General features: G+C 39.8%; 3 protein-coding genes across 27 annotated transcripts in view; 1 reads left to right on the plus strand and 2 right to left on the minus strand.

The window, feature by feature from the left end:
• Nucleotides 1–119: 119 nt before the first annotated feature.
• On the minus strand, nt 120–3,203 carry bag2 (BCL2 associated athanogene 2). 2 transcript variants are annotated; one of them, XM_026189459.1, is made up of 3 exons: nt 2,706–3,203; nt 2,313–2,422; nt 120–1,060 (listed from the first exon to the last, which is right to left on the minus strand). In XM_026189459.1, the coding sequence occupies exons 1-3, from the start codon at nt 2,825–2,827 to the stop codon at nt 666–668; spliced, it is 627 nt and encodes a 208-aa protein (XP_026045244.1). In that variant the 5' UTR covers nt 2,828–3,203; the 3' UTR covers nt 120–665. The 2 variants fall into 2 exon arrangements, with proteins under 2 accessions (XP_026045244.1, XP_026045245.1); XM_026189460.1 differs by lacking the exon at nt 2,706–3,203 and adding an exon at nt 2,529–2,669.
• Nucleotides 3,204–4,111: 908 nt separating this feature from the next.
• Nucleotides 4,112–12,484, minus strand: znf451 (zinc finger protein 451). Of its 5 annotated transcripts, XM_026189451.1 has the most exons (14): nt 11,579–11,795; nt 11,433–11,475; nt 11,269–11,332; nt 10,942–11,025; nt 10,728–10,841; nt 10,095–10,206; nt 9,564–9,711; nt 9,330–9,456; nt 9,083–9,242; nt 8,762–8,900; nt 7,108–8,624; nt 6,970–7,038; nt 5,621–5,686; nt 4,112–4,262 (listed from the first exon to the last, which is right to left on the minus strand). In XM_026189451.1, the coding sequence occupies exons 3-14, from the start codon at nt 11,326–11,328 to the stop codon at nt 4,222–4,224; spliced, it is 2,637 nt and encodes an 878-aa protein (XP_026045236.1). In that variant the 5' UTR covers nt 11,329–11,332; nt 11,433–11,475; nt 11,579–11,795; the 3' UTR covers nt 4,112–4,221. The 5 variants fall into 5 exon arrangements, with proteins under 5 accessions (XP_026045236.1, XP_026045237.1, XP_026045239.1 ...); XM_026189452.1 differs by lacking the exons at nt 11,433–11,475; nt 11,579–11,795 and adding an exon at nt 12,377–12,484; XM_026189454.1 differs by lacking the exon at nt 11,433–11,475 and having other exon boundaries at nt 11,639–11,795.
• Nucleotides 12,485–14,967: 2,483 nt separating this feature from the next.
• The window catches only part of dst (dystonin), a 103,202-nt gene continuing 93,389 nt past the window's right edge, over nt 14,968–24,780 (plus strand). For 14 of the 20 annotated variants that reach the window (XM_026189077.1, XM_026189082.1, XM_026189078.1 and 11 more), the window contains exons 1-4: nt 14,968–15,379; nt 15,701–15,732; nt 16,889–17,077; nt 20,979–21,192. In XM_026189077.1, coding sequence (XP_026044862.1) covers nt 15,196–15,379; nt 15,701–15,732; nt 16,889–17,077; nt 20,979–21,192 — 619 coding nt within the window. In that variant the 5' untranslated portion in view covers nt 14,968–15,195. Of the gene's footprint in view, nt 15,380–15,700; nt 15,733–16,888; nt 17,078–20,246; nt 20,700–20,759; nt 20,862–20,978; nt 21,193–22,121; nt 22,448–24,780 lie in introns of those variants that run through there. The other 6 variants (XM_026189094.1, XM_026189096.1, XM_026189101.1 and 3 more) reach the window with 4 other exon arrangements.

The following is a 24,780-nucleotide window of genomic DNA, read 5'->3' on the forward strand; positions in this document are numbered from 1 at the left end:
GGGAAGAGCAAGTGATAATATGTAGGGCTCCTAGACAAAGGCAACCTTTACTTACTTAAAACATTGTATGCCCTTTGCACTGCTGACATAGTTGTTTTGTGTCAAATAGAAAAACAAAGTGTTGTAAGTCTCGATTTTAAAATTTGTCCTATAGATTATCCTCTACACCACGTGTGTGGACACGTGGTGTAGAGGATAATGCCTCTAAATAAACAGAGGCACTTGCCACATGCTGCACTGTATATTTAAAGAAGTCTCTGCCCGACACTCATAAGACAACAGGTTTATTTCGTTTTTTGACACGTGATCTGAAATAAAACTCATATGTGCAAATACAAAATAAAATCCATATATCTTGTGTTGATTTCACACAAAGAGGTAGTGTGTGCACTTACAAAATCAACTACCTAAATTTAAAAGTGAGGCAATGAAACAAAAAGAGAGTTGTTTAATTCATTGCTGTTCAGAATCTTTTACTGCACTAGGTGCATATGTGAACACACACGTACATTGTATAAACATTAAGTAACCAATATTAAGTAGATCAATGTAAAAATGACAATGATTTGGTAAAACTGGATATTTGTTGCTCACTTTTCTTGCTACAAGTAGCAGCCTTCTGAAAGCGAACATTCAAGGCACATTTAATGCTTTGGTGATGAGTCTTATTGACTACCGTTTGCTTTTGTGTTCTCGAGTTTTTGATGATCCATAATCTTGATGTTCTTTTCAGCATTTTCAACATTTCTCAATAGAGTCTCCAGCCTCCGCTTTATGTTCTTCTGGTCCTCCAGAGCGCAACCGATCACAATGGCCTGAAACTTCTGGTCGATGGGGATGGCCGGTGCTTCAGTCACACATGCGGCGTGCAGGGCCAGCAGCTTCTGCCTGCTCCCCTCCATGTCGTCCAGCAACTTTTTCACTATTTCATCTATGATGGATGTGGCTTTTTGTAGCGCCTCCTCCTGCTGCGGGTTTCTGATTGTCCCAACAGAGATTTCCACAGACAGCGTCCGGCCCATTAAACGGTCTGCAGTTAAAGTTAACTCCTCTCTCTCTCCTAAGAGACACGACACACAGGGGAAAAAATTAAATAAAATACATTAAGTGAAAAAATACATTTACCACAGATAACTAGGTTTTGTAAGGGGTAGCATGTTGGCTAGATTTATCTAAATTCAAATCCTTGCCCTTGTCTTTATTATCTGAAGTTTCCATGTTCATGACTGTGCTCAGTCTACCAGAAGCCAGGGACACAGTTATTTTATGCAGTGTAAAACAACAGGGTGGGCTTACACATCTACACTTCAGATCTGCAAAGCCTTTCTAAAAAAATTCTCTGAGAGACAAAGCAGCTGGTGTAAAAACAATCTACAGCAGATAAATAGAAAGAAAATCAAGTCTGCTGAATTTGAATTTTCTGCCTCAAACTGTCATCAGTATGTATGGAGGAGGTCAGGAAAGAGACACAGCAGTAAGTATCAGCGGTGTTAGGGATCTTGTCAAAATTGATGAATTATGAACACAGAAAACTACCGTCAGATTTTGATCCACCATGCAGTACCATCTGGAAAGCATCTGATTGGCTTCATTTTTCAGCATGACAATGATCCCAAACACATTGCTAATGGATTAAAAGCCAGACAGAGGAAACACACAATGGAACACTATCTGTAATGGACTGGACTCCCCAGAGCCCAAAGCACAACATTAAGCAGGGTGGGATCGTTTTGACAGAGAACAGAACAAAAGGCAGTAGCCCAAATTCTGTTTTGCCACATATATTTTGTATTTTTATTTATTTGTGTATGTTTTACTACATCACTGCACTTATTTCCACTTTACTGTCAATGTAGAAAGAAATAAGGAGTGGCTCAAGACTTCTGCCTAATACTGTACACTGTAATGATTTCTTTGCAAGTGGACGCTTTCTTTGGAAACAAAAAAAAAAAGAAAAGAAATACGGGTAATCAAATAAAGACTGCAGGTGGTTTTCAATGAGCATGTTCAGCCTAGTTTAGTGCCTTCATTAAAATAGAGCTTGATGTATAAATGACATCCATGAGCTGTAAACAACTACTTGGGTGGAACTCTTTAAATCCTCAGACATTCACGAGCCCACCTCCACCCAACAGCAAAGTTAACGTTCAAAGCGTGTCTTCATTGGATCACAATGTTGCAGTGGCATCAGAGCAGAAAATACAGGAATTCAAAACACAGCAAAATGATACTAGGAGGCTATATGTTCACAGTGACATCAACCAGCGCGTGACTTTTGAGTTCAAGTTGTGATAGTCAGCAAGCCGCCTCACCAGCACAGATGTTACGCATTTCTTGACTGTTCTGTAGAGATTGAATCATTTCCAGGATGCACTCCCTTTCCTGCTCCATGGCCGATGCCGCTTCGCGTAAAGACTCCACCCTGTTGGAAACAACAAAGCATGACAATAACCGTCCATTGAAAAGCATCCTTAAACTGCGAGAGTAATGATTATGATGCTGTGAGCTACGAACCTAAAGCAACCCACCTATAAAACATGTGATCATTAACTGTTCTCGGAAAACCGCTAAGAAATTAAAGCTACTTTTATGGCACATTTTAAGCGCTGTAATAACTTGTTATAGAAAATGTGAGCAGTCATATATATCCCACAAAGGACAATGCTTGAATAGGTGGCTCATGCTAAGGCCCGTTACTTAACTACCTCATTTCCAGCTGGTCCAAACTTTCCAGCAGCCGCCCCGAGCGATCTGCCATGGATAGCGTCCTGCTGAACTTGCTACAGGTAGCCTCGTTCATCTTCGCCTGTATTTTTGCCTGAGCCATGATGATGAACACCCGTCACAAGGCTGATCCGTTCCGTAGTAAAAACAAATCCCGTGTGCGGTCAACTCCGAGCTGTCCAGCTGACTGTAGCTCCACCGGCTGCTGCTGCAGCGCCCCTGGGAGAACATTTCCAAACATGGGCTGTGACTTCCTTCACTCACTCCTCATAGAAGCTTCCCGAGGAGCCCAGAACTATGCTCTCAAAACGAGGGTCCGAGGACCCCCTGAAGGACCCCGGAAACGGCCGTCCGGCCCACAGAAAAACGAGCTAGGATTTAAATTAATAGGATAACAGTCACTATTTTTTGTTCAACAAAACTAGTTAATAGACTTTGCTGAATCCACCACCAAAACCTTTTAACTCTGACAGTGATTTATGTCAATGACTAAAGTACTATAAAATATATATATTAAAAAAAATTATACTATATTGTAAATTCCTTACATTACATGAGGAGTTTTTACTCACCAACAAAGGCATCTTCACCTCTGGCACTGCAGTTAGCCTGGAGCTGCCAAATTCTACAACCAGGAGCCCAGTGCTAATTAACTTGTACTGTGTCAGTGCACAACACCCAAGACTTACCTCATAGTCAACTATCTTCAAAGCGTTTGCTCTTTAGCCAACTTGCCCAAAATCAGATATCTGGCTTGTAACAGCCAAGGGAATGGAAACTTTGACGGATATATTGCAGTTGAGTACAATATAATAATTCTGAATTCATATTTTCAGTGTTAATCCATGAAAAGGAATTGGCTACCCAGATCAGTGTATGCAGGGATGAGCTGTTAATTTTATCCAAGAGCCCAAATGAGAAACTGGTACTGCGGTAGTCCCAGTTTGTAATGTGGGCCCCTTGGGAACATTAATTGCTGGGTATACGAGTTTTACTCGAGTGCACTCTTAAGTGTGTGCACCAAATTAACACATTTCTGGAGCACAACAATTATGTGAATTTATATTGCAGACTTCTGGGTATTGCAAAAGCTTTTTCCTTAAGAAAAATAATCTAACATTCTAGCGTAGAAGGATCAGGATTCACATGACACCATGCGAAGAGTCTGTGACATACAATACACTGGAAAACAGAGCGCAACTGGAGACACAGCACTGTGGTCACATGTTCAGCTCAGGCATCTTGCAGTGTGGTGGATGCCATCTATAGCACACGTGTCGAAACACTCTGGCTCCTCACAAGTATCAAGCTTACAAAATTGCAAATCTGCAAGGTTCAGTTTGGTGTCCACTTACTGCAAATAATGAAAAACGCAGAAAAAGTAAGAAACAGGACAAACATTTAATTCTTTATTATATTCTGAACACGTTACCTTGTACAAAACATTCTAGTATAACGTTCGATGAACAGCATGTTACAAAAGCACTACTGGCTTTCTCAGAACTCCAGGAGGCTTCTTTTGAGAGCTTCTTCCAACTCTGTGAAAACAAATTACACGAGAAAACCTTCATTCATACCAGCATGGCCATATGGAAAACACTACAAACTGCATCATTTCAACAACACTGAGAACATTTTATGTTGACCACAATGTCATAACTTTAACATTTCTATTCTTTCATATCTCCAAATCTATTTATAGTGATCCCCAAAATGTTTCCTTCGTCTTTGAGCCAGCAGAGCCTTTAGGTCATCCACACTCCCCGCCCCCCTCTTCATGACGTCTCACAGGTGCCATAAAGATTGACTCTCACTCCGTGCCGACATCGTTCTAAAAATCTTCTCCTGGGAAAAATATTCTTTCAGTAGGCAGCTGCTTTGTTTTAGATTTCATATTTTGATGAAATCTAAAATCTGGACACTGATTGGAGTTTCTTACTCCATTCAAGAGATCAGCATGAATGCTAAATTTGGACTTGTCTGAAAATAACACCTTCAAAAGCTGCAGACTTTCTGTGCGTGTTATTTGTAAATTTAAGCCTAGCTGTCCCAGTCTGTGAGCTGGATAGTTTCCACTCCCCTCTACCCACACTTTGTCTTTGAAATGAGCTGTGTCTGTAATCCTGCTCAAAGCACTCCTCTGTGGCGTTTCTAAGCATTTTTTGTAATCTGATGGTGGCCTTTCTGAGTGCCTTTTGTTCCGAGGACTGACTTCTCTCTTCATCTTTCTGAAAATATTTCATAACCATGGAGGATTGAAGATTGAGATGGTCGGATGAACGTGTCATCCTATGCTTGAGCTCACATCACAGTCTTTTACTGTTTGTCCCCAGTAGGAAGGGAATTTATGAATTTCTGAAGAACCTGTTTACACAGATGTAATTCATCACATTACTTTCCGATTTAAGCAGCAGGTTCCTGCTTTCTCAAATGTAAGCCTGACATCATTTTAGTACACAAAACTACAGTCGAGTTTCTCTTTCATCCTTTTGATCAAACACATTCTTTATCTCGATGTTTGTTAAATGTGTTCAAATTCCTCCAAGCAGTGAGTCACGGTTCGATTCCTGGCCAGCCAGACTGCGAGTGCACATCACACTGCATCTCCCATATTTCCTGTCTGTTCCTATCTAATAAAAGAACAAAAAAAACTCTCCCAGAAGGCTGGGAATAAACCTCACTGAACCAACTGTTCAAATATTTTTTAAGCCTGCATGTTATCCATTGACATTTTCATTCCTTAATGTGCAGGGCAATGTTAACAATCACCGACTGTATAACTTACTGGATGTTTATCTGAATACAATAACAAAAAAATACAATATGTCGTATTGTACTGACTTACAAACTGTTCAAAAGAGAAAGAGACTATATCCTCAGCCCTGCACACACATACCTGCTGACTCTTGTCCTTCTTCTGCGCTCAAAGACAGCGCGCGTTTCATTTCATCATCCGATTCAACTGTAACAGAATACAGAGTCGTTTATCCAAGCTGTTAAAAATCAAGATTAATGAGGATACTTTAAGACAAGTAAATCAGTGTGTTTTTGTTTGAGAGGACATTCATAGGATTAATTATGCAAATAATTATTAGCAGTTGAGCTAAAGCAAGAATTCTCTTTAAACAGACAGCCGTTAGGGTCTCATGACGAAAAGAGAGAAAAAAAGAAGTAGCGTTTATTTAGTATTCAGTCTTTTCTTTCTAGTTACAGGTGACAACAAAATTATTAGTCCCCTATTAAAATAAAATAAATTAAATTAAAAAATTTTGTCCATTTCAAACTTGCTCTAGTACTTTTTTAATAGAGCTAAGGATTTTCAATATAGGATTACTAAACACACTAGTTTTCTTTAGGAAGCATAAATTATTTCTATTTGCACACAATAACAGAATTGTTTCAGAATTTTTTTTTTTTTTTTTTTTTTTTTTTTTTTTTTTTTACCAGGGTCAATAATATTTGCTCCCTGAGAAAACTGGCCTTTTTATTTAGCTATAACAAAAACCACCACTGTGCAATGATGTGCTTTATTTTTGTAATGCTCAAAGCTTTTAAAATCATTAAAGCTGTGGGTTCATCTTCCAATTTAAAGAAAGCATAAGAACCTCAAAAAGAGTTTGAGTTATCATGTGAAAAACACCTTTGTCAAAGTCAAAGAAATCCTGAAGGAAAAAAAGATATGAGAAAATTTTTAAAGAAAACCAGGAAAATTGGGTCTGAGCAGTCACTTTGTCTTTCAACATGACAACATAAACAATAAGTCACTCCTGGTGAAGAACTACCTCCAGAAGACCAAAGTCAGCATTACTGGCTGGACTGCTCAAAGACCTGACTTGATGTGGGGTAAACAGAAGACCAAGGACTATGCCAGGAGCCCATCAAATCTGAACGCATTTGAGAGACTCGGCAAAGAGGAATGGACAGGGATTGCTCAGGCGATGTGTGTGAGACTTGTTGAAAACTACAAAAAACTATTGCAGGCTGTTATCCAGCAAAAAGGATACACCACCTATTAGCATCAGGATGACTTATCTGGTAGTTTGTGTAAATAATTTGGTTCCTGTGTGCAAAATAAAAATAATGTAACCAATAAAAATCTAAGATTTTTTGAAAAGCTGTGATTAAAATTCTTTCCTCTGTTTAACAGCACTTTTTAAAAAAAATAAAAATAAAAATTCATAGGGGGACTAATAATTCTGGCCTCATCTGTATATCAGTGATATATATGTATAGTTTACTGCCTACCTTCCTGCACTTCACTCTCGTCATTGGTGTGATCAATGTTCAAAAATGTCAGCGTTTCGTCGTCAATCTCTGCGAACATGAATACAAATTAACATCCAAAAACAAGACATTAAATGTGAATCATTTTAACAGATTTACCATTGCTGTCTGGTTTGATCTCCGCAGCATTAGGTATTATTGGAGTGGTGGGTTCGGCTTTTGAGCTTTTCCTGCAGGTCCTGGAACTCATGCAGGGATCCAGTGTACAATGTTGCAAGTGGTAGTGTTTATGGAAACTCGGTACATCCATAAAACTCTCTTGGCAGTCTTTGCATCTGATGTCAAAGCTCCTGTCCAGGTTCAAGGCTGTGTGTTTTGTGTGGACATGAGTCTTGATCTGTGCATAGGATGGAACAGATACATCGCAAGGCACACAGATGTACTGGCATTTTTCTTCCGCAGCCAGATTCCTCATGCATTGTGTGTAAGTGGCTTTCATGTCCTCTTTACTTTTTTCCGAACCCATGCACGGGCATGTAAACTGACTGGTCCTCTCAGCGGCAGCGGCAGCATCAGCGGCATCTGGCTGAACAACTTCAACCTCATCCATGCAGTAGTAGTCCTTACTGTGAAGATTCTTGTAGTGCTCAAAAAACTCCTCCTCAGATCCAAACTCCATGCTGTCGCAGAGGCCGCAGAAATAGGAAGTTTTTACAAGCCCATCATGCTCATTCATACAGTGTCTCCGTACGGTGGACTCTTTGAAGAACTTCTGTGGACAGTGTCCGCAGACGAATCTCTGAAAGCTGTGACTACTAACATCGCTGCAGTGTTTACGGACGGCAGCCTCCGAGTCAAAGACATCCTCGCACATCCTGCACATCCAAGACTGCTCTACTTTTGATGAAGACACCTCTGTGCTCAGCTGGACTTTGGCCACAGACGAGGAGTGAAATGTGACGTCACTGCTAGTGGATGGCTTGACATCAACGATTATGGGAAGCTGCTCAGGCACTTCTTGTTCACTGAAATACGTGTGTCCGCTGTGAGCTCCGGACACGTGTGACAGGATGTCTTCGTACCGAGGCATTTCCACTTTGCACTTGCGGCAGTAGAAGAGGAAGTTTGAGAGATGAGCGCCCCCGTGAAAGCGACTCATATGCAGACGTGCAATGGAAGACTCCCCCATATGTTTGCCACACACGCCACACTGATGGAAAATTTGGTTCACAGCCAGAAGGTGCTTACTGGCTCCAGCCTCGTCTGAGAACTGAAGACCGCACTCGCAACACCAAGCTGTTACGCTCCCGCTACTGGTAACAGTCACACTTGTCCCCAAGCTCTGCTGTTTAGCTGGAAATCTGTCATGGTCGTCGCTCTTCCTGTTTCTTTTGAGAGGTGTTGCAAGGCCAGTGGTCTCCTCTGTGTCTGTTGAGTCTCTAGCTCTCTTCAAGTGTTGAATTTCACTAAACCTGCAGTGCTGAAGAAGTGCTTTTGCCATTGTTTGGTTGAGTTCAACTTCATGCTGCATCGACTCCCTGTGTCTCTCAATTTCAGCTTGGCTGAGGAAGATTTCACAGCAGACAGAACACTGTCCTCGCACTTGCAGCTGATTCATGACCTGCACTATCGTCTTGTCAGCTTTGGCCACAGCACAGCCCTGTCTGCAGTACACACTAAAAAGAGGAAAATGAGGGACAAGGGCCATAAAAATGAGTTTCATAAAGGATCTGAATACAATCAGTGAAATATATATAAAGAGGTTTCACTACATTCAAATGTTGTAAAAAAACAAAACAAAAACAAAACATACTTAAAGTGAGCTTGAGCTGCTTGATGGGAGATCAGTACGTTATGACACAAAGAGCAGTGGACACTGAACGCTACATCTTTGCACAAGGCGATGAGACGATTCTTGACATGTTGAGGGACAGGGACTGGCAGCGGACTTCCTGTGGGTTTTTTAAAATCAAATGTAAAATAAAATGCAAATTGGCTCATTTAGCTACTTTCCAGTATCTAAGATCTTCTAGAACCACACAAACAAAGGTAACCTGAGTAAATATAAAATGCTGTTTTTAAGTAACGATTTTATTTATTAGAGGAAAAAAAGAAAAAAAAAGAAAAAAATTACCTCTTAAGGCGAGTGAGTCTTTGAAGTGGCTTTCGGCTGACATGTGCTGGAGACACTCGTCTCTGAGGTTGAAGAGGTTGTAGCAGGCAGGACATGCAAAACACACAATTCGCTGATACATCTGGTTGATGCTATGACCATCGGCATTAGACGAGGACACCTAGTAACCAAAACAGTTCTGAATTATTACACCATGCAGGGATTCAGGCTGCAACTTCTAATTGCACAGTCAGAAAAGTGCACAGACCTTCGACTTAACGTGGTTCCTCCAGGATTCTTTGGCCTGAAAATTCTTTCCACATGCAACACAGGCAAAAAACTCTGATGGACTTCCTTTAAGATTGATAGTCGGGTCACATGGGGAGTGATCAAACCTGCATACAAGAGCTTTTACTCAATACATGTGCAAGAGACAACCATTTTTTGTGAGGAAAACAGTTAAGCCGCTGTACCAACACACTCACGAATGAAGAATTATTACCTTTTCAAGTGTCCATCAAGGAGGGAAGCATTATCATAAACTCGACCACAGTTAATTACTGGACAAGTATGCCTAGTTGAGATAGTTCTGTGGAAAGAAGCTCTTTGTCTTCCCTCGGAACCAGCACTGATCGCTCCAGGTTTAAGACCTAGATAAACACAATATTGCAGTATGTTAAGTCCCACAAGCCACTCCACTGACAACTATAACAGAAAATTGCACCAATAAATCATTGATTTGACCCCGGTGGATGCAAGCCACTCTACACCACTAGAAGGTTTGTTTAGAATTCATTCAAAACATTTCAAGCCATTGTGTTTACAGATAGACAGAATAACATGTACACATGCAAACACTACCAAAAACATGACCTCCTTGGCAGAGGCAATTAGCATACTGATAGAAATGTAAAAAACAAACCAAAAAGACAGAAACAAACAGCAACTACGTAACAGGAAAATGTTTTAAAAGTCGTTCTACTTATTTGAGTAAAACAACTACAACAGATTTCTAATTCCGATCAATAATTACCTGGCATCTTTAACCACATGTCTACACAACGTTTGGCTTCCTGATTAATCCCATTTACAGCGCTAACAGCCAGCTCCTGTTGTCCATGAGCTTTTTGTAGGATCTGCTTCTCCTGAAAAAGGGACAAAGACGTAACACGTAAGATATTTGCCTCACATAGAAAACACAAAACAAAACAAACAAACAAAACAACACATCAGTGAAAACCAGCTGACTGTTTAATGTTGGTTCTCCAAGTAATGTTGCATGTTATGAATAGACTACCTTCCCCATTTTTTGTGCCCACAGGGGGGCACTGCTGCTCATAAAGCTGGGCTTAATCTACCCATACACTAACCCAGTAAAATCTTGCTGAGGATCTAAAGTTGAGTTTAAATTTCATGTTCTTTGTGAATATGTTAATGAGCACATGTATGTGTTAGCAATTTAAAATTCATAGTAAAATTTATTTTACAACAGTTCACATAAAGCATAAGGCAATGCATCTTTTCTTTCCTGCTGTGCATAAAAAAAAGGTACAGATCTGAATGGAAACAGTGAAAACAGAATCAATTTTCTGACAGGCTAAATGATTAATGAAAGTCCAACAAACAACAAATGACAGTGGCTCAGTTTATTTGTCAACAACCTTACCTTGAATGCTCTGCATTTATCTGCTCGTTCCTTTTTCTGTACAGCCACTTGGTGTGCCAGTCTGTCCAGGGTAGATGTAACACGTGCTTTATGTCGGCTGATTTTATCTTCAAGCTACAATTGAAAGAAATAATGTGTTTTTAAGAAAAAAAGGATATTAACATATGAATTAAAAGGATTAAATAACCAAATGATCTGTTTAAAAAAAACTTACTGTATTGGGCAATGATGAACATCCCTCATCCTCACTGTCACTCAACAGGTCAATACATTCCAATACTGGTCTGAGAGGGCCCTCCTGCATTAAAAAAAGAAAAAGAAAGAAAAACATCAACACTATTTCAGGCTTATAAAACACATCTAAAGTCCAAATCATAAGGACCTGGACAGTATGAGACATCAGTGAATTGAGAGAAAAAATAGCCGTCTGTTTATTAGGCTTCATTGACGTGACAGTGAACAATGCCACTAGTTTGAAAACCAAAATGTTATCATTTTCAACTAATATTTATTTAATAGAGCCAGAGTGCATATGACTTACTGATACAAACTCGACTTCTTTTTCCACCTCATCTTCATCTGCGTCAACTGTGGAGGACATGTTCCTAAAGGTAACGGGAAGATAACACACGTTTTCAAGCTGGAGTACGTGCTTATAAAGCTAAGCGACAGTTCTTCGGACAACACAGTAACAATTATAATTACCTCTTTTGGTGCAATTAGCTTAACAGTTACGTTTAAGCTAAGCCTGAACAACACAGACAGTTAGGCAAAGGAAACAGTAGCAGCTGGATAGCTTAGGTCTCGTAGCAAATATGCGAGACGTTGAGCAAACGAATATTAGCATGCACCTTTTTTTGAAAACTTCTTGTCGTTGTCAAGCCTTTTAAAAGTAGGAAAATACGACTTGCTTTAACGAGGGTCACCCGTGTAGAAATTCAACATGGGGGCATAGTTTCTTCCTCGTTTCGCCACCTCATTTAGTACTTCTCTTCGGTGCTGCCTCTCATGTGGGAGCTGCTCTACAGCAACTATTCAACGACTTAAATCAGTGTTGTTGCAGTATACCTGTTAACCAGCGGCGGCAGGAGTGAGCTGCGAGCTTCTAAACAGCACTTCAAAAGTGGAACGAAGAAGAAGTTACGCGCCACTACACTATGGTGGTGCGTTCACGGGCTGCATGAAGTTCGATGATCATAGTATGTAAATCAAAGCGATTTTTACACACATTGAAATGATCGAAGTTAAAAAGCCCTACATGTCACCGAGAATTCACTCATCTTCTGCTGGGGGATTGTTCTACCAACCATACTCTGGTGAAGACTATTATTAGCAGTGATATCTCCACTCTGAAAGAAATAACTCATGGGTCCCAAACACTCACTGTGTGAGATATGCAAGATAATATTATGTTGTGTAATGTTAGATTTTTAAAAAATTAAAAACTGTAAACGAGTGTTTGCAGTTTTGGCGTTTTCACACCGCTTAACTAATGTCCGCTTCGTAGGGTATTACTGGAAGTGTTTCTGAAACTAAAACCCCCATTCCCACAAGGTGCTACACGACACGAGGGGCTAACGTCCGGTAAAACCGATCAAATGCGGCATAACTGAGACTCATGGTTTAAATTAAGATAAGCATCGCATTACCTGTGCCTGTGTTGCTCACTCTGTCAGATTGGTAGCTCACTGCTACAACATCCCAAATAAACGTAAACGCAGCTAGTCCGGACGTCATGACGTCATGCGGACGCGGGTGCGGTTTTTTTGTTCGCAGAGTGTGCGCCGCGTGGACGGAGCTTGGGCTTGCTACAAAATACACGAGAGAACAAAGTCCGCCTCTGCGCTCTTATCTAATCCGGGTCGAAGCGCGATGATGTTACCAACTACAACTATTTTAATATTCTAGTTATCCCCGCCAGAGGCGCCAACTTTACCTAGATTCATATTTATGTATCATATTTAACATCGTTTAGTGGAGAGATGAATTGTACACCTTCATATACATAAACACCAAACACATATGTAAATAGCAGCATTACATGGTGCTCATCTGCGCCCTTCTCTACCACGTTGTTGAATGCAGAATACACATCTACTCTATTCTGTAATTCCAGTTTCATCATGCATTGATTTGTAAATCTCATAAACAAATATTTTATTCACAATAAAAAAAGTATAACACATCTCAAAAGGGTGGGGGATAGGGCCATGTTTACTGCTGTGTAGCATGCCCTCTTCTTTTAAAAGGAGTCTGTAAACGTTTAGGTTCTCTAATGAGTCCAATTGTTGGACTTTTGGGAGAGGAATCTTTTCCAATTCTTTTCTTATATAGGATTGTAGTTGCTCCACATTCCTGGGTCTTCTTTGTTTTATGTTATTTTGTGATGTGTCAAATGTTGTCAGTTGGTGAAAGTATAGAGTTTAGTGTCACCTTGTTGAAATATGCACACCTTACAACATTGATTGTGGCCTTCCAGATGTGCAACCACAGAACAGTTTTGTACTTTAAAAGAGTCAATTTTAAGGGAGCTTTGTCCCAGATCAGACAGCAGCATTTCTGGATCATGTTCACATAAGGTTTTCTTGTTTGCATGCCTAAGCTTTAACTTGCATTTGTGGATGGTACTGTGAACTCTGTTCAAAACACATGCAGTGATTTCCATAGCAGGATCATCAGGTTCGTAATGCAGCGCTGTTTGAGGGCTCAAATATCGCAGGCACCCGATTTTGATTTTCTGTTGATGATGTTATGCACTGTAGACAATGAAATATTCAAGGTCTTCACAATTCTACACTGAGGAACGTCATTCTGAAACTGTTCCACATTTTTAACCTCGTTTTTTGCCGACTGGTGAACCTATAGCCATCTTTACTTCTGAAACACTCTGTTTTGACCTGTTGGCACTGAGCCTAGTCCCTTGCAACATGCTACTCCAGCTGTTTCTTTTTAGCACCACCTCCAGGCTTTAGTTGCCCAAATCCTGACTGTTTCTAGATGTGCTGATGACATCAATAATAATAATGTTTTTTTTTCCATGAAATAGTAAAATGTCTTAGTTGAAAGATTAGATTTTTTATAATGTTCTATTGTGACTAAAAAATTCAGTTACAATCTGTTTTTATCTACATTTTATACAGCATCTTACTTTTTTGGATATGGGTTTCATTCTGTTCTGTTCTCTTCTATTTATTAAAACTCATATGTTACATATTTGACACAGGCAATATGATATCACTGCATTTATGGCAATATGCAGTGATATTTATAGCAGGCCATGTAGTTAGAAAGTTAAAGCCAAGCACACAGACATAACCAGGATTCAAACAAGGTGAAAGAAGGTCTGTAGGTTGTGTTTTGTTGTTGTTGTTGCTTTTTTTATGACAAATGATAACACCTTCAGACATTTTAGTATAGCCTTGTGCAATCTAGGGCATCAGTTGCAGTTTGTAAGTACACAGCTTTTACAATAACTTATAAAGCTGACATTTTGTAACACAGTTTAATTCAATAATACTGAAAGCTGTACTCTTAAACATCAAAGATGACCTGATGGATAATGAGAACTAATTCTTTTATTTGAAAAATAAAATGTCGATTTTTATGTCTAACTATTGGGATGATTATATTTGTAAGTTGGTAAATGTATGAGTGACACATACAACTATACATATGTTGTTATACGTAGGTGGAAAACTATTTATTTACTAGTCTAAGAATTTAAATAGAATAGTCATAATTTACATACCTACGCCCACAATGTGCGGTGTTGTATAAACACGTGTTTTTCTCCTGCCACACTTTGCTTGTCTGAGTCTTTCATTTAGCAGAAGGAGAGATGATGTCATCTCACCCCAAAATTACATAACCCGTGTTGGCTTATGATCAGAGTTTCTGCTCGCTCTAATCCTCAAAGTATCTGTGCATAGGACCTGCCTCATCTCAGCACCTATCATACATTTTAAAACCATACTGGGTAGACCTGCTCTACAAAATACAAACGATATTTCATTTCCGGCCAAAAACATGCTGTATGTGTATACAGTGGCGATGACACTCTAGATCACATTTAAAAATATTAAAGAAATATATATCCACCCTACTAGTGCAGTACATCCACGGGTCTACACGGATTAGTGTTATTTACTATTGCAGCGTTATTCGTGTGGGCAGCCCCCTCTGCAGCAGAGTGATGCTGGGATGAATCTGCTGACTCTCCCTGCCCCTGTTAAAAAATAAATAAATAATTTAAAGTGGCGTCTCTGCTGAGTCATGCATTGTACCCCACAATAATGATATCAATAGTCTGGGCTGTCCTTTCTGGACCTGTGCGCTCTCCACGGTTTACTGTGCGATGCTTCACGTATGTCAGTGAGTGTCTTTATTCTCTTGCCGAGTTATCAGCGACATAACGGCAGCGGAGGAGCCGGCTGTCTGAGGCTGCCAGATCTGCCCTATATCTCGTCTTATGATGATCGCTGCAGCGTTTTTGGTCCTACTAAGGCCGTACAGTATCCAATGTGTGCTGCTGTTGTTGTTGCTTTTGCTGGGGACTATTGCGACAATTTTGTTTTTCTGCTGCTGGCATCGCAGGCTTCGTAATGGAAAGCATCCAATAAAATCTGTGCTCTCTGGACGCCCCAAGAACCGCGGTGAGTAGCGTACAGGCCAGCCCCATCTTCTCCTCCTGACAGCTCAGGGTACATATATTCATGTAGCCTACAGACATTAGAGATACGTGTAATCGTTCATAGTCTGATTATGTTTATCTTTTGTATATAAAAGCAGAGTCATCACTGTTAACGCCTGTTCGGGCTGTGAGACTCAGAGGTGATGCTGTGCGTAAAGTAACCTGAAGCATCTTAAACTTGTTATTACTTCTGACCAAATGCATATCTCTTAGCCGAGCTGCAGTCATTGCAATGTTTTACATCCTAACATCTTTTTTGTAACATCTGTTATCTGTCTTATAGTTGGCCTGCGAACGCATCATTTTCGATCAGAGGTAGGATGAACTTTTTACATAATGGCTTTGTCACCTAATAGCCAGGAGGAATGATCACTTGTGTTAAAGTGAGACTACATTTAAGCTTTAAGCTGTGATTTAACCAACGCTTCACCTTAAAGAGCGTTTCTTTTAGACTTTTATCGAGGGCTGCATGGCTATTTTAGGGTCTATGCTGTGCGCAGTGCGCATGTGTTATCAATAAATGATGTGGGTGATATTGCAGTTTCACTACTGTTTTTCCCCAGAAACACATGGGTTAGAGCTAACTCTGAGTCCACAGAAACCGCTTTTTTTTAAAAAAAAAACGATCCACAATATCATTATGTTAAATGTCATTTGGCGCTGACGACTGAAAACACGAAGACCATTTTCTGTCGATCCGTTTCCGTTTTAAGCTTTTTTGCTTTCAAAATAAAAGTAGAAATGGTTTAAGAAAATAGCCATGTAAGTACTAAGCTTTTAGCCTGGAAGAGAATGATTACGAATAAAAATAAGCGCTACAACAGCTATGCTAAACTAAAAATTAACATTATGTTATGGATAAAGCTGTTTTAGTAGCCGGTTTTAATCTTCCTGACTTGGCCTATGAAAGAGATAGCCTCTTCTTAATTACAATTGCAACTATGGAGTTGTTGGAAACTAATGACAGTGTAAGGTTTTAGTAAAGCTATTCTTTATTTCAAGTGCAACATTGGCAGACCAGTGTTATGGCCAACCACACTGCTATAGAATAGAATGCAGTTCTCTTGTTTTTATATTTGCAAAACCAAAAGCTTGCCTTCATTTGTAGGTCATGTTATTGAACCACATGATACAGAATCCCTACTGACTCAGTACTTTAGCTGGTAGGGATTCAGTATCATGTTCAAGGACATCAAATGCAGGGCAGTTTTAGAGCCTTAATGTTGTAAAACAGTGTCCTCAATCTTTAAGAAAACTTGAGATAAATGTAATTTCAAAAAGCACATTTTCTCTTCAGAGTGACTGAAGTTTCTGTGTGATCAGCCTATAAAGTAACAGCATCCCACCTCTACTTTAAACCTGAACTGCAAACGCTGTAATTCTTCATAATCTAACACAGCTTTTAACTTCTTATGCTAAGGTATGCTTAATGCATAATCTGTTACCAGCTTGACATGTTCATGTTCCCCAGGGCTTCAGGCACAGTCCACATCGCCCGAGAAGGAGCATACATGCTCGAGTGACAGAGGAAAAGCCCAATCTGGTCGAGGTTCCTGAAAGTGAACCCGATTCATCATCGTCTCTAAGAAAACGCAAAGTGAAGAAGAGAGTCCTGCCAGAATTTTACCAGTCTGTACAAGTCACCCCTACACGTAAACCTGTAGGTACCCCACTTCACTGTTACCATTAAGAGTAATGATAAAACAATACGCTGGATTTGCTTGCTCCCCTCAACAGGAACATCACAATGTACATTTGATTCTGGGAAAGGAGTGCTAACTTGCTCTAGGGCAAAGGGGAGATGCTTATTTAAGGAACCTGACACTTGGGTGTGCTGTTGAATGATGGGTTTCTTCCCAAGAAATGAAACGTTGCTGTGCTGGTACTGCAGGGTGTCTTGTTCAGTTTCTAATCATCATAATCAAGACCAAACATTTAAAGATTTTTTTTTTTTTTACTGCCAATCCGCTACCTGTACAGGACATAGTGAAGAATTGAAATACTGTCTCTCCCTAGTCTTACTATAAAGAAGAATTAAGAAAAGATAAAGGACACTCTAAGGAACTACTGCCACTATGTAGAATAGTGTCAGTGGTGCAAGATATACATTAAATAAAAAAAAATAAAGTAGCCTTTGAGCTGTACATGGACAGTAGTGCAAATAATCAACAGCAGCATTTACATTTAAAAATTTAAAAAAGATATTTACCAACAGATCCTGTAATCTTTGCTTTAAATATTTTTCCCCAGAAATTAAAAAGTACATGAACTCAACAGAAATAAAGTATTCTATGGATATGCCCCATGCCGCGGTGTTTTAAAGGAGCTGCATCATTAAAAAGGTTCAGTGGACTCAACAATCCAAACATATTTCACTTAATTATAACAATAATTATAGTAATAAACTCTGGTTTTGCTGCAGCTTGAAGTTCACAAGTGAATCACCCGTTTTATTAGATTTTATGACTCCTTAAATAATTTGAATTAGTCATCCTAGCCTGCACGCTAGTGCGTGCCTTTGGAAGCATAATATGGTACGCTCCCTGTGCCCTTTAACTCACCGCAGTTTTAGATCTTCACCTTTTCCACATCTCCACCTTCTTTGTGTTATCTTGTCTGTGAGCTGCACTGCTTGAGAACACGACTGGGCCTGTTGTCCTTCAATACTTTTGTCACTTTCAGATTGTGCTGGTAAAAATTTACAGTAAGGAAAGACAGGGACAACATTTGACCCAAAGACCGAGTGGGTGGGGGGATAACGTATGATTACAGGAGCACAAAGCAGAAGAAGGAGGGGACCTCCCCTTAAAGAAGGTGACTTACAGAAACAAAAGGTGCAACCACATTAAAGTCCTTTGGTTTGATGCCCTTTCTTTATGTATTGCTCCTCCAATCTGGGAATATATATTTGAATTCCTGAGACAGAAATTCTGATTTCACAAAATCATCTCATCTGTGGGTGTTTTTGAATGTGTCTGATTCAAATGTGACTGCATTGAGAATGTTAAATACACTAACCAGCATACAGCATACCCCTACTGCTTTACATTGGTGTTGTTTAGTATGAGTGTATAAATTTAGACTGACAAACTGTCCAAAGGATGATATTGATCTCCTCACACCCATCACTGGTGCAGACTCCACCAATAGTTGTTTGTTGTGTTGCAATACTGTAGATAACAGAAACACTTTTGTGCTTTTTACTATTTAACTGGTCAGCAGACAAGATGAATAACAACTTGACTGGAGCCAACTATGAGGAAAGACTTATCTATGAGATGTAGTCATTTGGCTTCTGAACCAGATGTTTTGCTGCCACCAGTTAACATTTTATGTGACGTTTTATTTATACATTTGTTATGCAGGTGAAATGTTTAACCAAGGATTAAGAAAAAGATAAATGATGCCATGACACAATCTTGTTAGTTTAACAACACAGCAAGAAAAGGAGGTTTGCAAATTACTTGAATTACAATGAGAATAACAATTAAGAGATGAATGCAATTATGAAAACAACAAGATCAGTGAGCACGGGCCTAATTCAGGCCACAATACATCATTTATAATGTGTTTACATGCCTAGCTCACAACAGTGTGTTTAAAATGAATAATCCACCATGGTTCGCTTGTTGTGATAAAACCAAATCTTCTTTGTGTATGTTTTTTTTTTGATAAACATGTAATCTATATAAATGACACTGACCAGCAGCAGAATACAGCTTAAACAAGCAATTTCAGCCCAGTGTTGATTCAAACCAGGTCGTGAGTGGAAAAATTTGGTTTCTTTTACAGTAACCAAAAGAAGTCTTCACCGGTAAAGAGTAACCTTCGTGATGATCATGCTCATATTATTTTTAGCGCCAGTAACAGCTCTTGGGCAAAGATTATGAGGTTTTAAAAAGTAATAAAGAATCATCTACTTCCCCAAGTGATGTGAGAGTGGATCTAATATTTCAGCTAGTCTTATGCCTGTAATTTTCTTTAAATGAAACTAAGTGCAAACGGACTTCTGAGAACATGCTTTTATTCCAGTAGTAAGTTAGTACTAACTTTCCTCGAATCGTGCAGTTGTTTTGCATTTTATGAGTAGGAATTATGAAGAGAGCTGATAAAAACTGCAACACTAAGCTGCACTTTTTAGGACTGATCTCATCCTGATGAAAAGTGATGCGACAATTAAAAAAAAAAAAGGCTGCTAATATTAACAGCATGTTGCTTTTATCAGCTCTGCAGACAGCCATGAAAGCAGTGGCTATTTTAAGCCACAAATCACTTTCTGTCACTCCAAAGAAATAATATCCTTCACTTTCACAATCTGTGCAGAAGCTCTAGGTTTACCTTTTAATAACACAGGACTAAGAGGAAGGCAGACCTCTTCCTTTCCTGTGCACAGATTATCTGTTTCAAGTGTCATTAAACTGCACTTTTGTCACTTAAGTGGTTGAAGTTGCTATAACTTTGCCCCACCCTATCCACTGGGCTGTGCTTGCCTGTATTTGTTCTCTTGCCCAACCTCAGGTGTGTTAGGGTGCAGCAAGGAATTGCAAAAGAAGGTAATCCATTTACCAGTCCTGCCTTTGAGCGTTTTTGTTGTGACTTGTGTTACAAAAGGAGAATGTGTGAGAACTGAACTAATTGGTCAATCCTGGAACTAAATGTCAGTTAATTTGGTTTTGTTCTAAAATATATATTTCTGATTTAATATTTAAACCAAGTGTGTCGTGTTGTGCAACCGCTGGACTCTGACTAGCACAGTGGTTTACTCTGTTTAACACTTCAGTGTCCATCCGCACGTAATTGTGTAACTGTGTGCAAAGTCAGAGCAGTGACCCAGGGGGGTCTGTTGTGGAGTCCTCGCCATGGTAATCAGTGGGATTACCCCCCGTCTTCATATTAACCCCGCGTTTAAGGTCGCTATTTGTAGCAACACATCAGATTTGTACAAGGATGGCGCTCTAACACCGCCGTCGCTGCTCCTGGAGCTGCTGTTGTTGGCTACCGGGTATGACGCGCAGACACATGCATTCTGCTCTCCCATCACGGTCCAGCTTTGCCTCGACAACACACAGCGTATCATCCCTCCAGCCCTCTGGAGATCTGACATCACCTCACATCTTTAATGCTCCGACAAGGAACGAACGCGTGGCCGGAGCATCACTCAAAGGGCGTGGCACCTTGTGAAAAATGTCTATGAAGTCTGAAAGCCAATAACACGCATAAGGATTCTTTTCTCTCTTTTTTTTTGCCTTTCTTCCAGCTGACAGGTCTCCATGTATACAGTGGTAAGTGTTGTCATTGACCTGGCGGGGGAGCCAGATACTATTGATTTCGCATCGCTTTCATTTGCCTCGTTCGCTTATTGTTACGGGTCATTTGGAGTTGGTGGATCAAGTGTGCGTCCTCACACCTAACGTGCCCATATTTATGCACCTTGACCCGCGATGGTGAGGCGGGGAGGGGATGGGTTGTGAACGTTTTAATTGCTTAGCTGTGTTTCTCATACATTTAAAGACAAGCATTGTTCTTTCCACCCTTATCCCCATTTTTCTTTTGTCTCACAGAGCTCCAGTTCGGGCAATCCTTCCCTACACTGCTCCATGTCTTCCTCGGCGGATTTTTCGGACGAGGATGAGTACAGTCTTAAATCTGGATCGGCGTCTCCCGCACCCGGAGACACTTTACCCTGGAACCTGCCGAGACATGAGCGGTCCAAGAGGAAAATCCAGGGAGGATCCGTGCTGGATCCGGCGGAGAGAGCTGTGCTCAGGATCGCAGGTGAGGGGGAGTCTCCTTAATATGGAGTTATTAGATAGCAATGTGCAGTAAGGACAAAAACCGTCTTGGGATATGTTACAATCCCCACATATGATGTATTTAGAGGAAAAAAAATGACAGACCTCCTTAAGTTTATTATTTTCTCGTGAGCTCAGGTTTATTTGGGGACAAGCTTGTCTGTAGTGACGTGGATCTGTGGCACATGTGATGGTATTTTGGTCTACCTGTTTTCTGCTTTTAGACTGATGCTTTAAACCCAACCAACAAAATTTTGATTGTCTAGTGTAGTTTTAACATTTGTCCCTTGTTATTAACCAAAAAGTAAAAAATTATTATAATAATAATAATTTTTTAAAATGTATTTGCTGATATGCACAGTCACAGTACACGTTTATTGGCGCCGAAGTGGGTAATTAAAGCTTTTTATCCCCCTGCCATGGGCTGGCAGTTTCTTCACACTTGATAAGTTGATCGGAAAACTTGTTTTATAGCACGTAAGCATTTTATAATGATACTTTGACTCTAATTAACGCCGTAAAATACGAGAAATAGCGTTTCAGATACAGATTGTCATGCGTGACGCGTTCAATGAAAGCTGGGTATCCGTAGATTTAATGTAGAGCTTATGTCGGCGACAAAGATAAATATACGATTTCAAACGTTTTGTTTGGGCCAAATCAGCCAAAACCGCTCGGACACGCGATAGCTACACGGTCTCTATTTGGAGAGGCTGACAAGAATAGGCGTTTATTTTTGCGCACTCTAAAAAAACGAGCAGTTAGCATGATTCAGCCCAGTTTTAAAATCCTACTGAGATGAGGTCCTTCCGGTTTAATGAAAATCACTCGCGATAAGATTTTGAAATGGCTTTAATTTATCCTTAAAGCCAGTATTGATTTAAGTGACATGCTAAAAAAATGAACCTTAGGTTGTTTTTTCCAGTGTAGCCTGTACGACAGTCATTCCTATCAATCTGGTGAAGTCCGGAGAGGAAGTGTCGCCTATTGGTCGGAGCGCAGACAAGGGAGGGTTGTAGGGCGTTTCCTTTCGTACAACAACACCGCCGATTACACTCTGAATCCACACACATACACACGCACGCACACACTCACTCGTGCTGTGTCCCTGTCCGTCGCTGGTGAATGTCCAGTTTGGGAAGCCCGGGTTATGGCTCAGTACGCACCGCCGGCTTATGCGCTTTCGGACGAACAGGAATACCTCCAAGCTTATGAGGATGTATTGGAAAAATACAAAGGTAGGAGAGTCAGTGTTGAATGGATATGTGTCAGCTTTAGGGCGAAGAAGAAATTGCCTGATTGCTGCTTGACAGTTCAACAAATGTCAGCCTGCTCCCCCCGTTCTCTCTCTCTGGTGACTGGCTGGTGTTCGTGTCTTTATCACTGCTGTGGAAAAAGTGGGAATATTTCCTGCATGACATCACATTTAGGTTGATTTTGAATAGTCCAAACAAAGGGTTTTTGTCATCATAGTTGTTCACTAAATAGGAGGCTTATTAATTATTTTATTTAGCTGTTATATTAAAAACATTAGTCTTGAAATATGTTTAGGAAAAACTCTGATTGCAAGCGTCAAGGTCCAAGTGGATAAAACAAGTCTTCAGTATGAGCAAATCATATTTTCAAAATGTAAATTATTATTATTATTGTATGTTTAAAATGATCTCGCTTACAGGAATGAAATTCAAATGTCTGGTGCTTCAGACCTGGCAGGACAATGACATAGCAGGCTACGCGTCAGCTCTCATCAGTAGCTTTCTGGCTGCTCCTTTTGGGTCTATCTCATTAAATAGAACAAATCCATCACACATAAAGGGCTAACTTCATTCAGCATATATGCGACGGCTAGATCTTGACATCTCATAATCATGCATTCTCGTAGCAGGCCTCTGGAGATCCGGTAGGGCAAAATTCAAACAGACAGTCATGCTTTCAACTCTTGTATTTCCTGTTCATTGAATCTGAAGCATCAGAACAACATGTAACTATTACTATGCCCTGTTGTACCAGATAGTTGTTGCGAGTATGTTCTCTCAGCTGTTGAGTATTTTAGCCAGCAGGCACAGTCAGCTGTGGTATAAGGCTTAAATGCCCCGACTGCACTCTAATGGGATCATATGATGTAGCATCATTAGGAATCTGTGGCTGGTGTCTTCCGGCAGAAGAGCTGCAATAAGACAACAAGCAGAGTTATTTTTGAGTGTTCTTTTGCCATCACAGCTAGTCTGTGATCCGCTTTAGATGTTATAAACTGATTTTAGGGAAAACGTTAACTCTGCATCAACAGTTGCATGAAATATGAACTTATCAAGGAAGGGTAAGGTGCTTCTTTTCTGTTTTCCTCATCATTTTAAGAAACTATTTTGCATCAGTCTGAAGCATTGTCGTTGCAGAATAATGCTTATATGTTACTGTTTAACCAGTTTATCACTATGTCAAGAAAAATGAAATAGGTTTAGTGTCCTTGTTTTGGACTTATTGATATTATTCTGCACAGAATTGTTTGGACAGACAGACCCTGGTTAAAACTTAAGGTTTGTTTGTGAGTTTTCTTATAGCCAATCTATTTTGGTTACGTTCTGCACTTCATCGGAGAAAAAAACAACAAACTTTGACGGTTAAAGTAAAAAGATTTTCAGTATTCATTTACCAGAGTCTGTTAAAGAAAGCAGAAACACATTACTTATGAGCTGAAGTGATTCTTTACAAAGTTCTGGATTGTTTGCATCTGCAGTTTTACACAACAGGAGCAGTTTGATGAAATTACTGGATTGAGTTGCCTTAATAAGTCGTGTTTATAAGCGGATGATATCCATATGGAAAAGAAATAGAAAAAACTTATAAAAGACTTGCATCAGATGTGGCCTACTTCATATAGTGAATCATATAAGGCTTATATGATTTACTCATGAAAGTGGCCACTTTCATATATTGTTTTAGTAAGTATCCAAAACATAGAAGTTTCATTTATATAATTTTTCTAGGGATCTTATATCTGTTTTCACTCTTGTATGCTTTTCAAACAAGTTTCACACAAGACAGATACAAACTTTATAAGATTTATATATATCTTTTCCATATGGGTAATGCTGATAAATCTCTTTAAATCAATCCTGTGCAACCTTTTGTTCATTAAGTATGTTGTTTTCTTCAGAGCTGAGACATTTTTCCATTGGACGTTGTCTAAAAATCGCTTTATTTTTTATTTATTTCCAGTTGATACGATCACAGCCTGAAGCGTCTCTCCATGTGATGGCCAGAGTATCAAAGAGTCGCTTTTTCATAGCAAATTCATCAACAGTAACTAAGCAAACACAGACCAGTAAACAGAAAAGCCAGTGAGCAGGCTAAGAGACAGATTTTTGTTTGTTTTGTTTTCATTTTTACCTGTTGAAATTCAGGCACACTAGGCCTCCGTGATGTCAGGAAACATTTCGGTGTGCGATAACATTTCTCAGTAGTGCAGTGATGACAAGATTTGTGACAAGTAAAGAAATAATGAAGTGTGCATGTTAAGTATACACTTCTATACTGTGCCTTCAGCTTTAAGACTTAACCATGAATACTCTGC

Source organism: Astatotilapia calliptera, chromosome 13 (genome assembly GCF_900246225.1).
Source record: "Astatotilapia calliptera chromosome 13, fAstCal1.2, whole genome shotgun sequence".
Lineage (NCBI taxonomy): Eukaryota > Metazoa > Chordata > Actinopteri > Cichliformes > Cichlidae > Astatotilapia > Astatotilapia calliptera.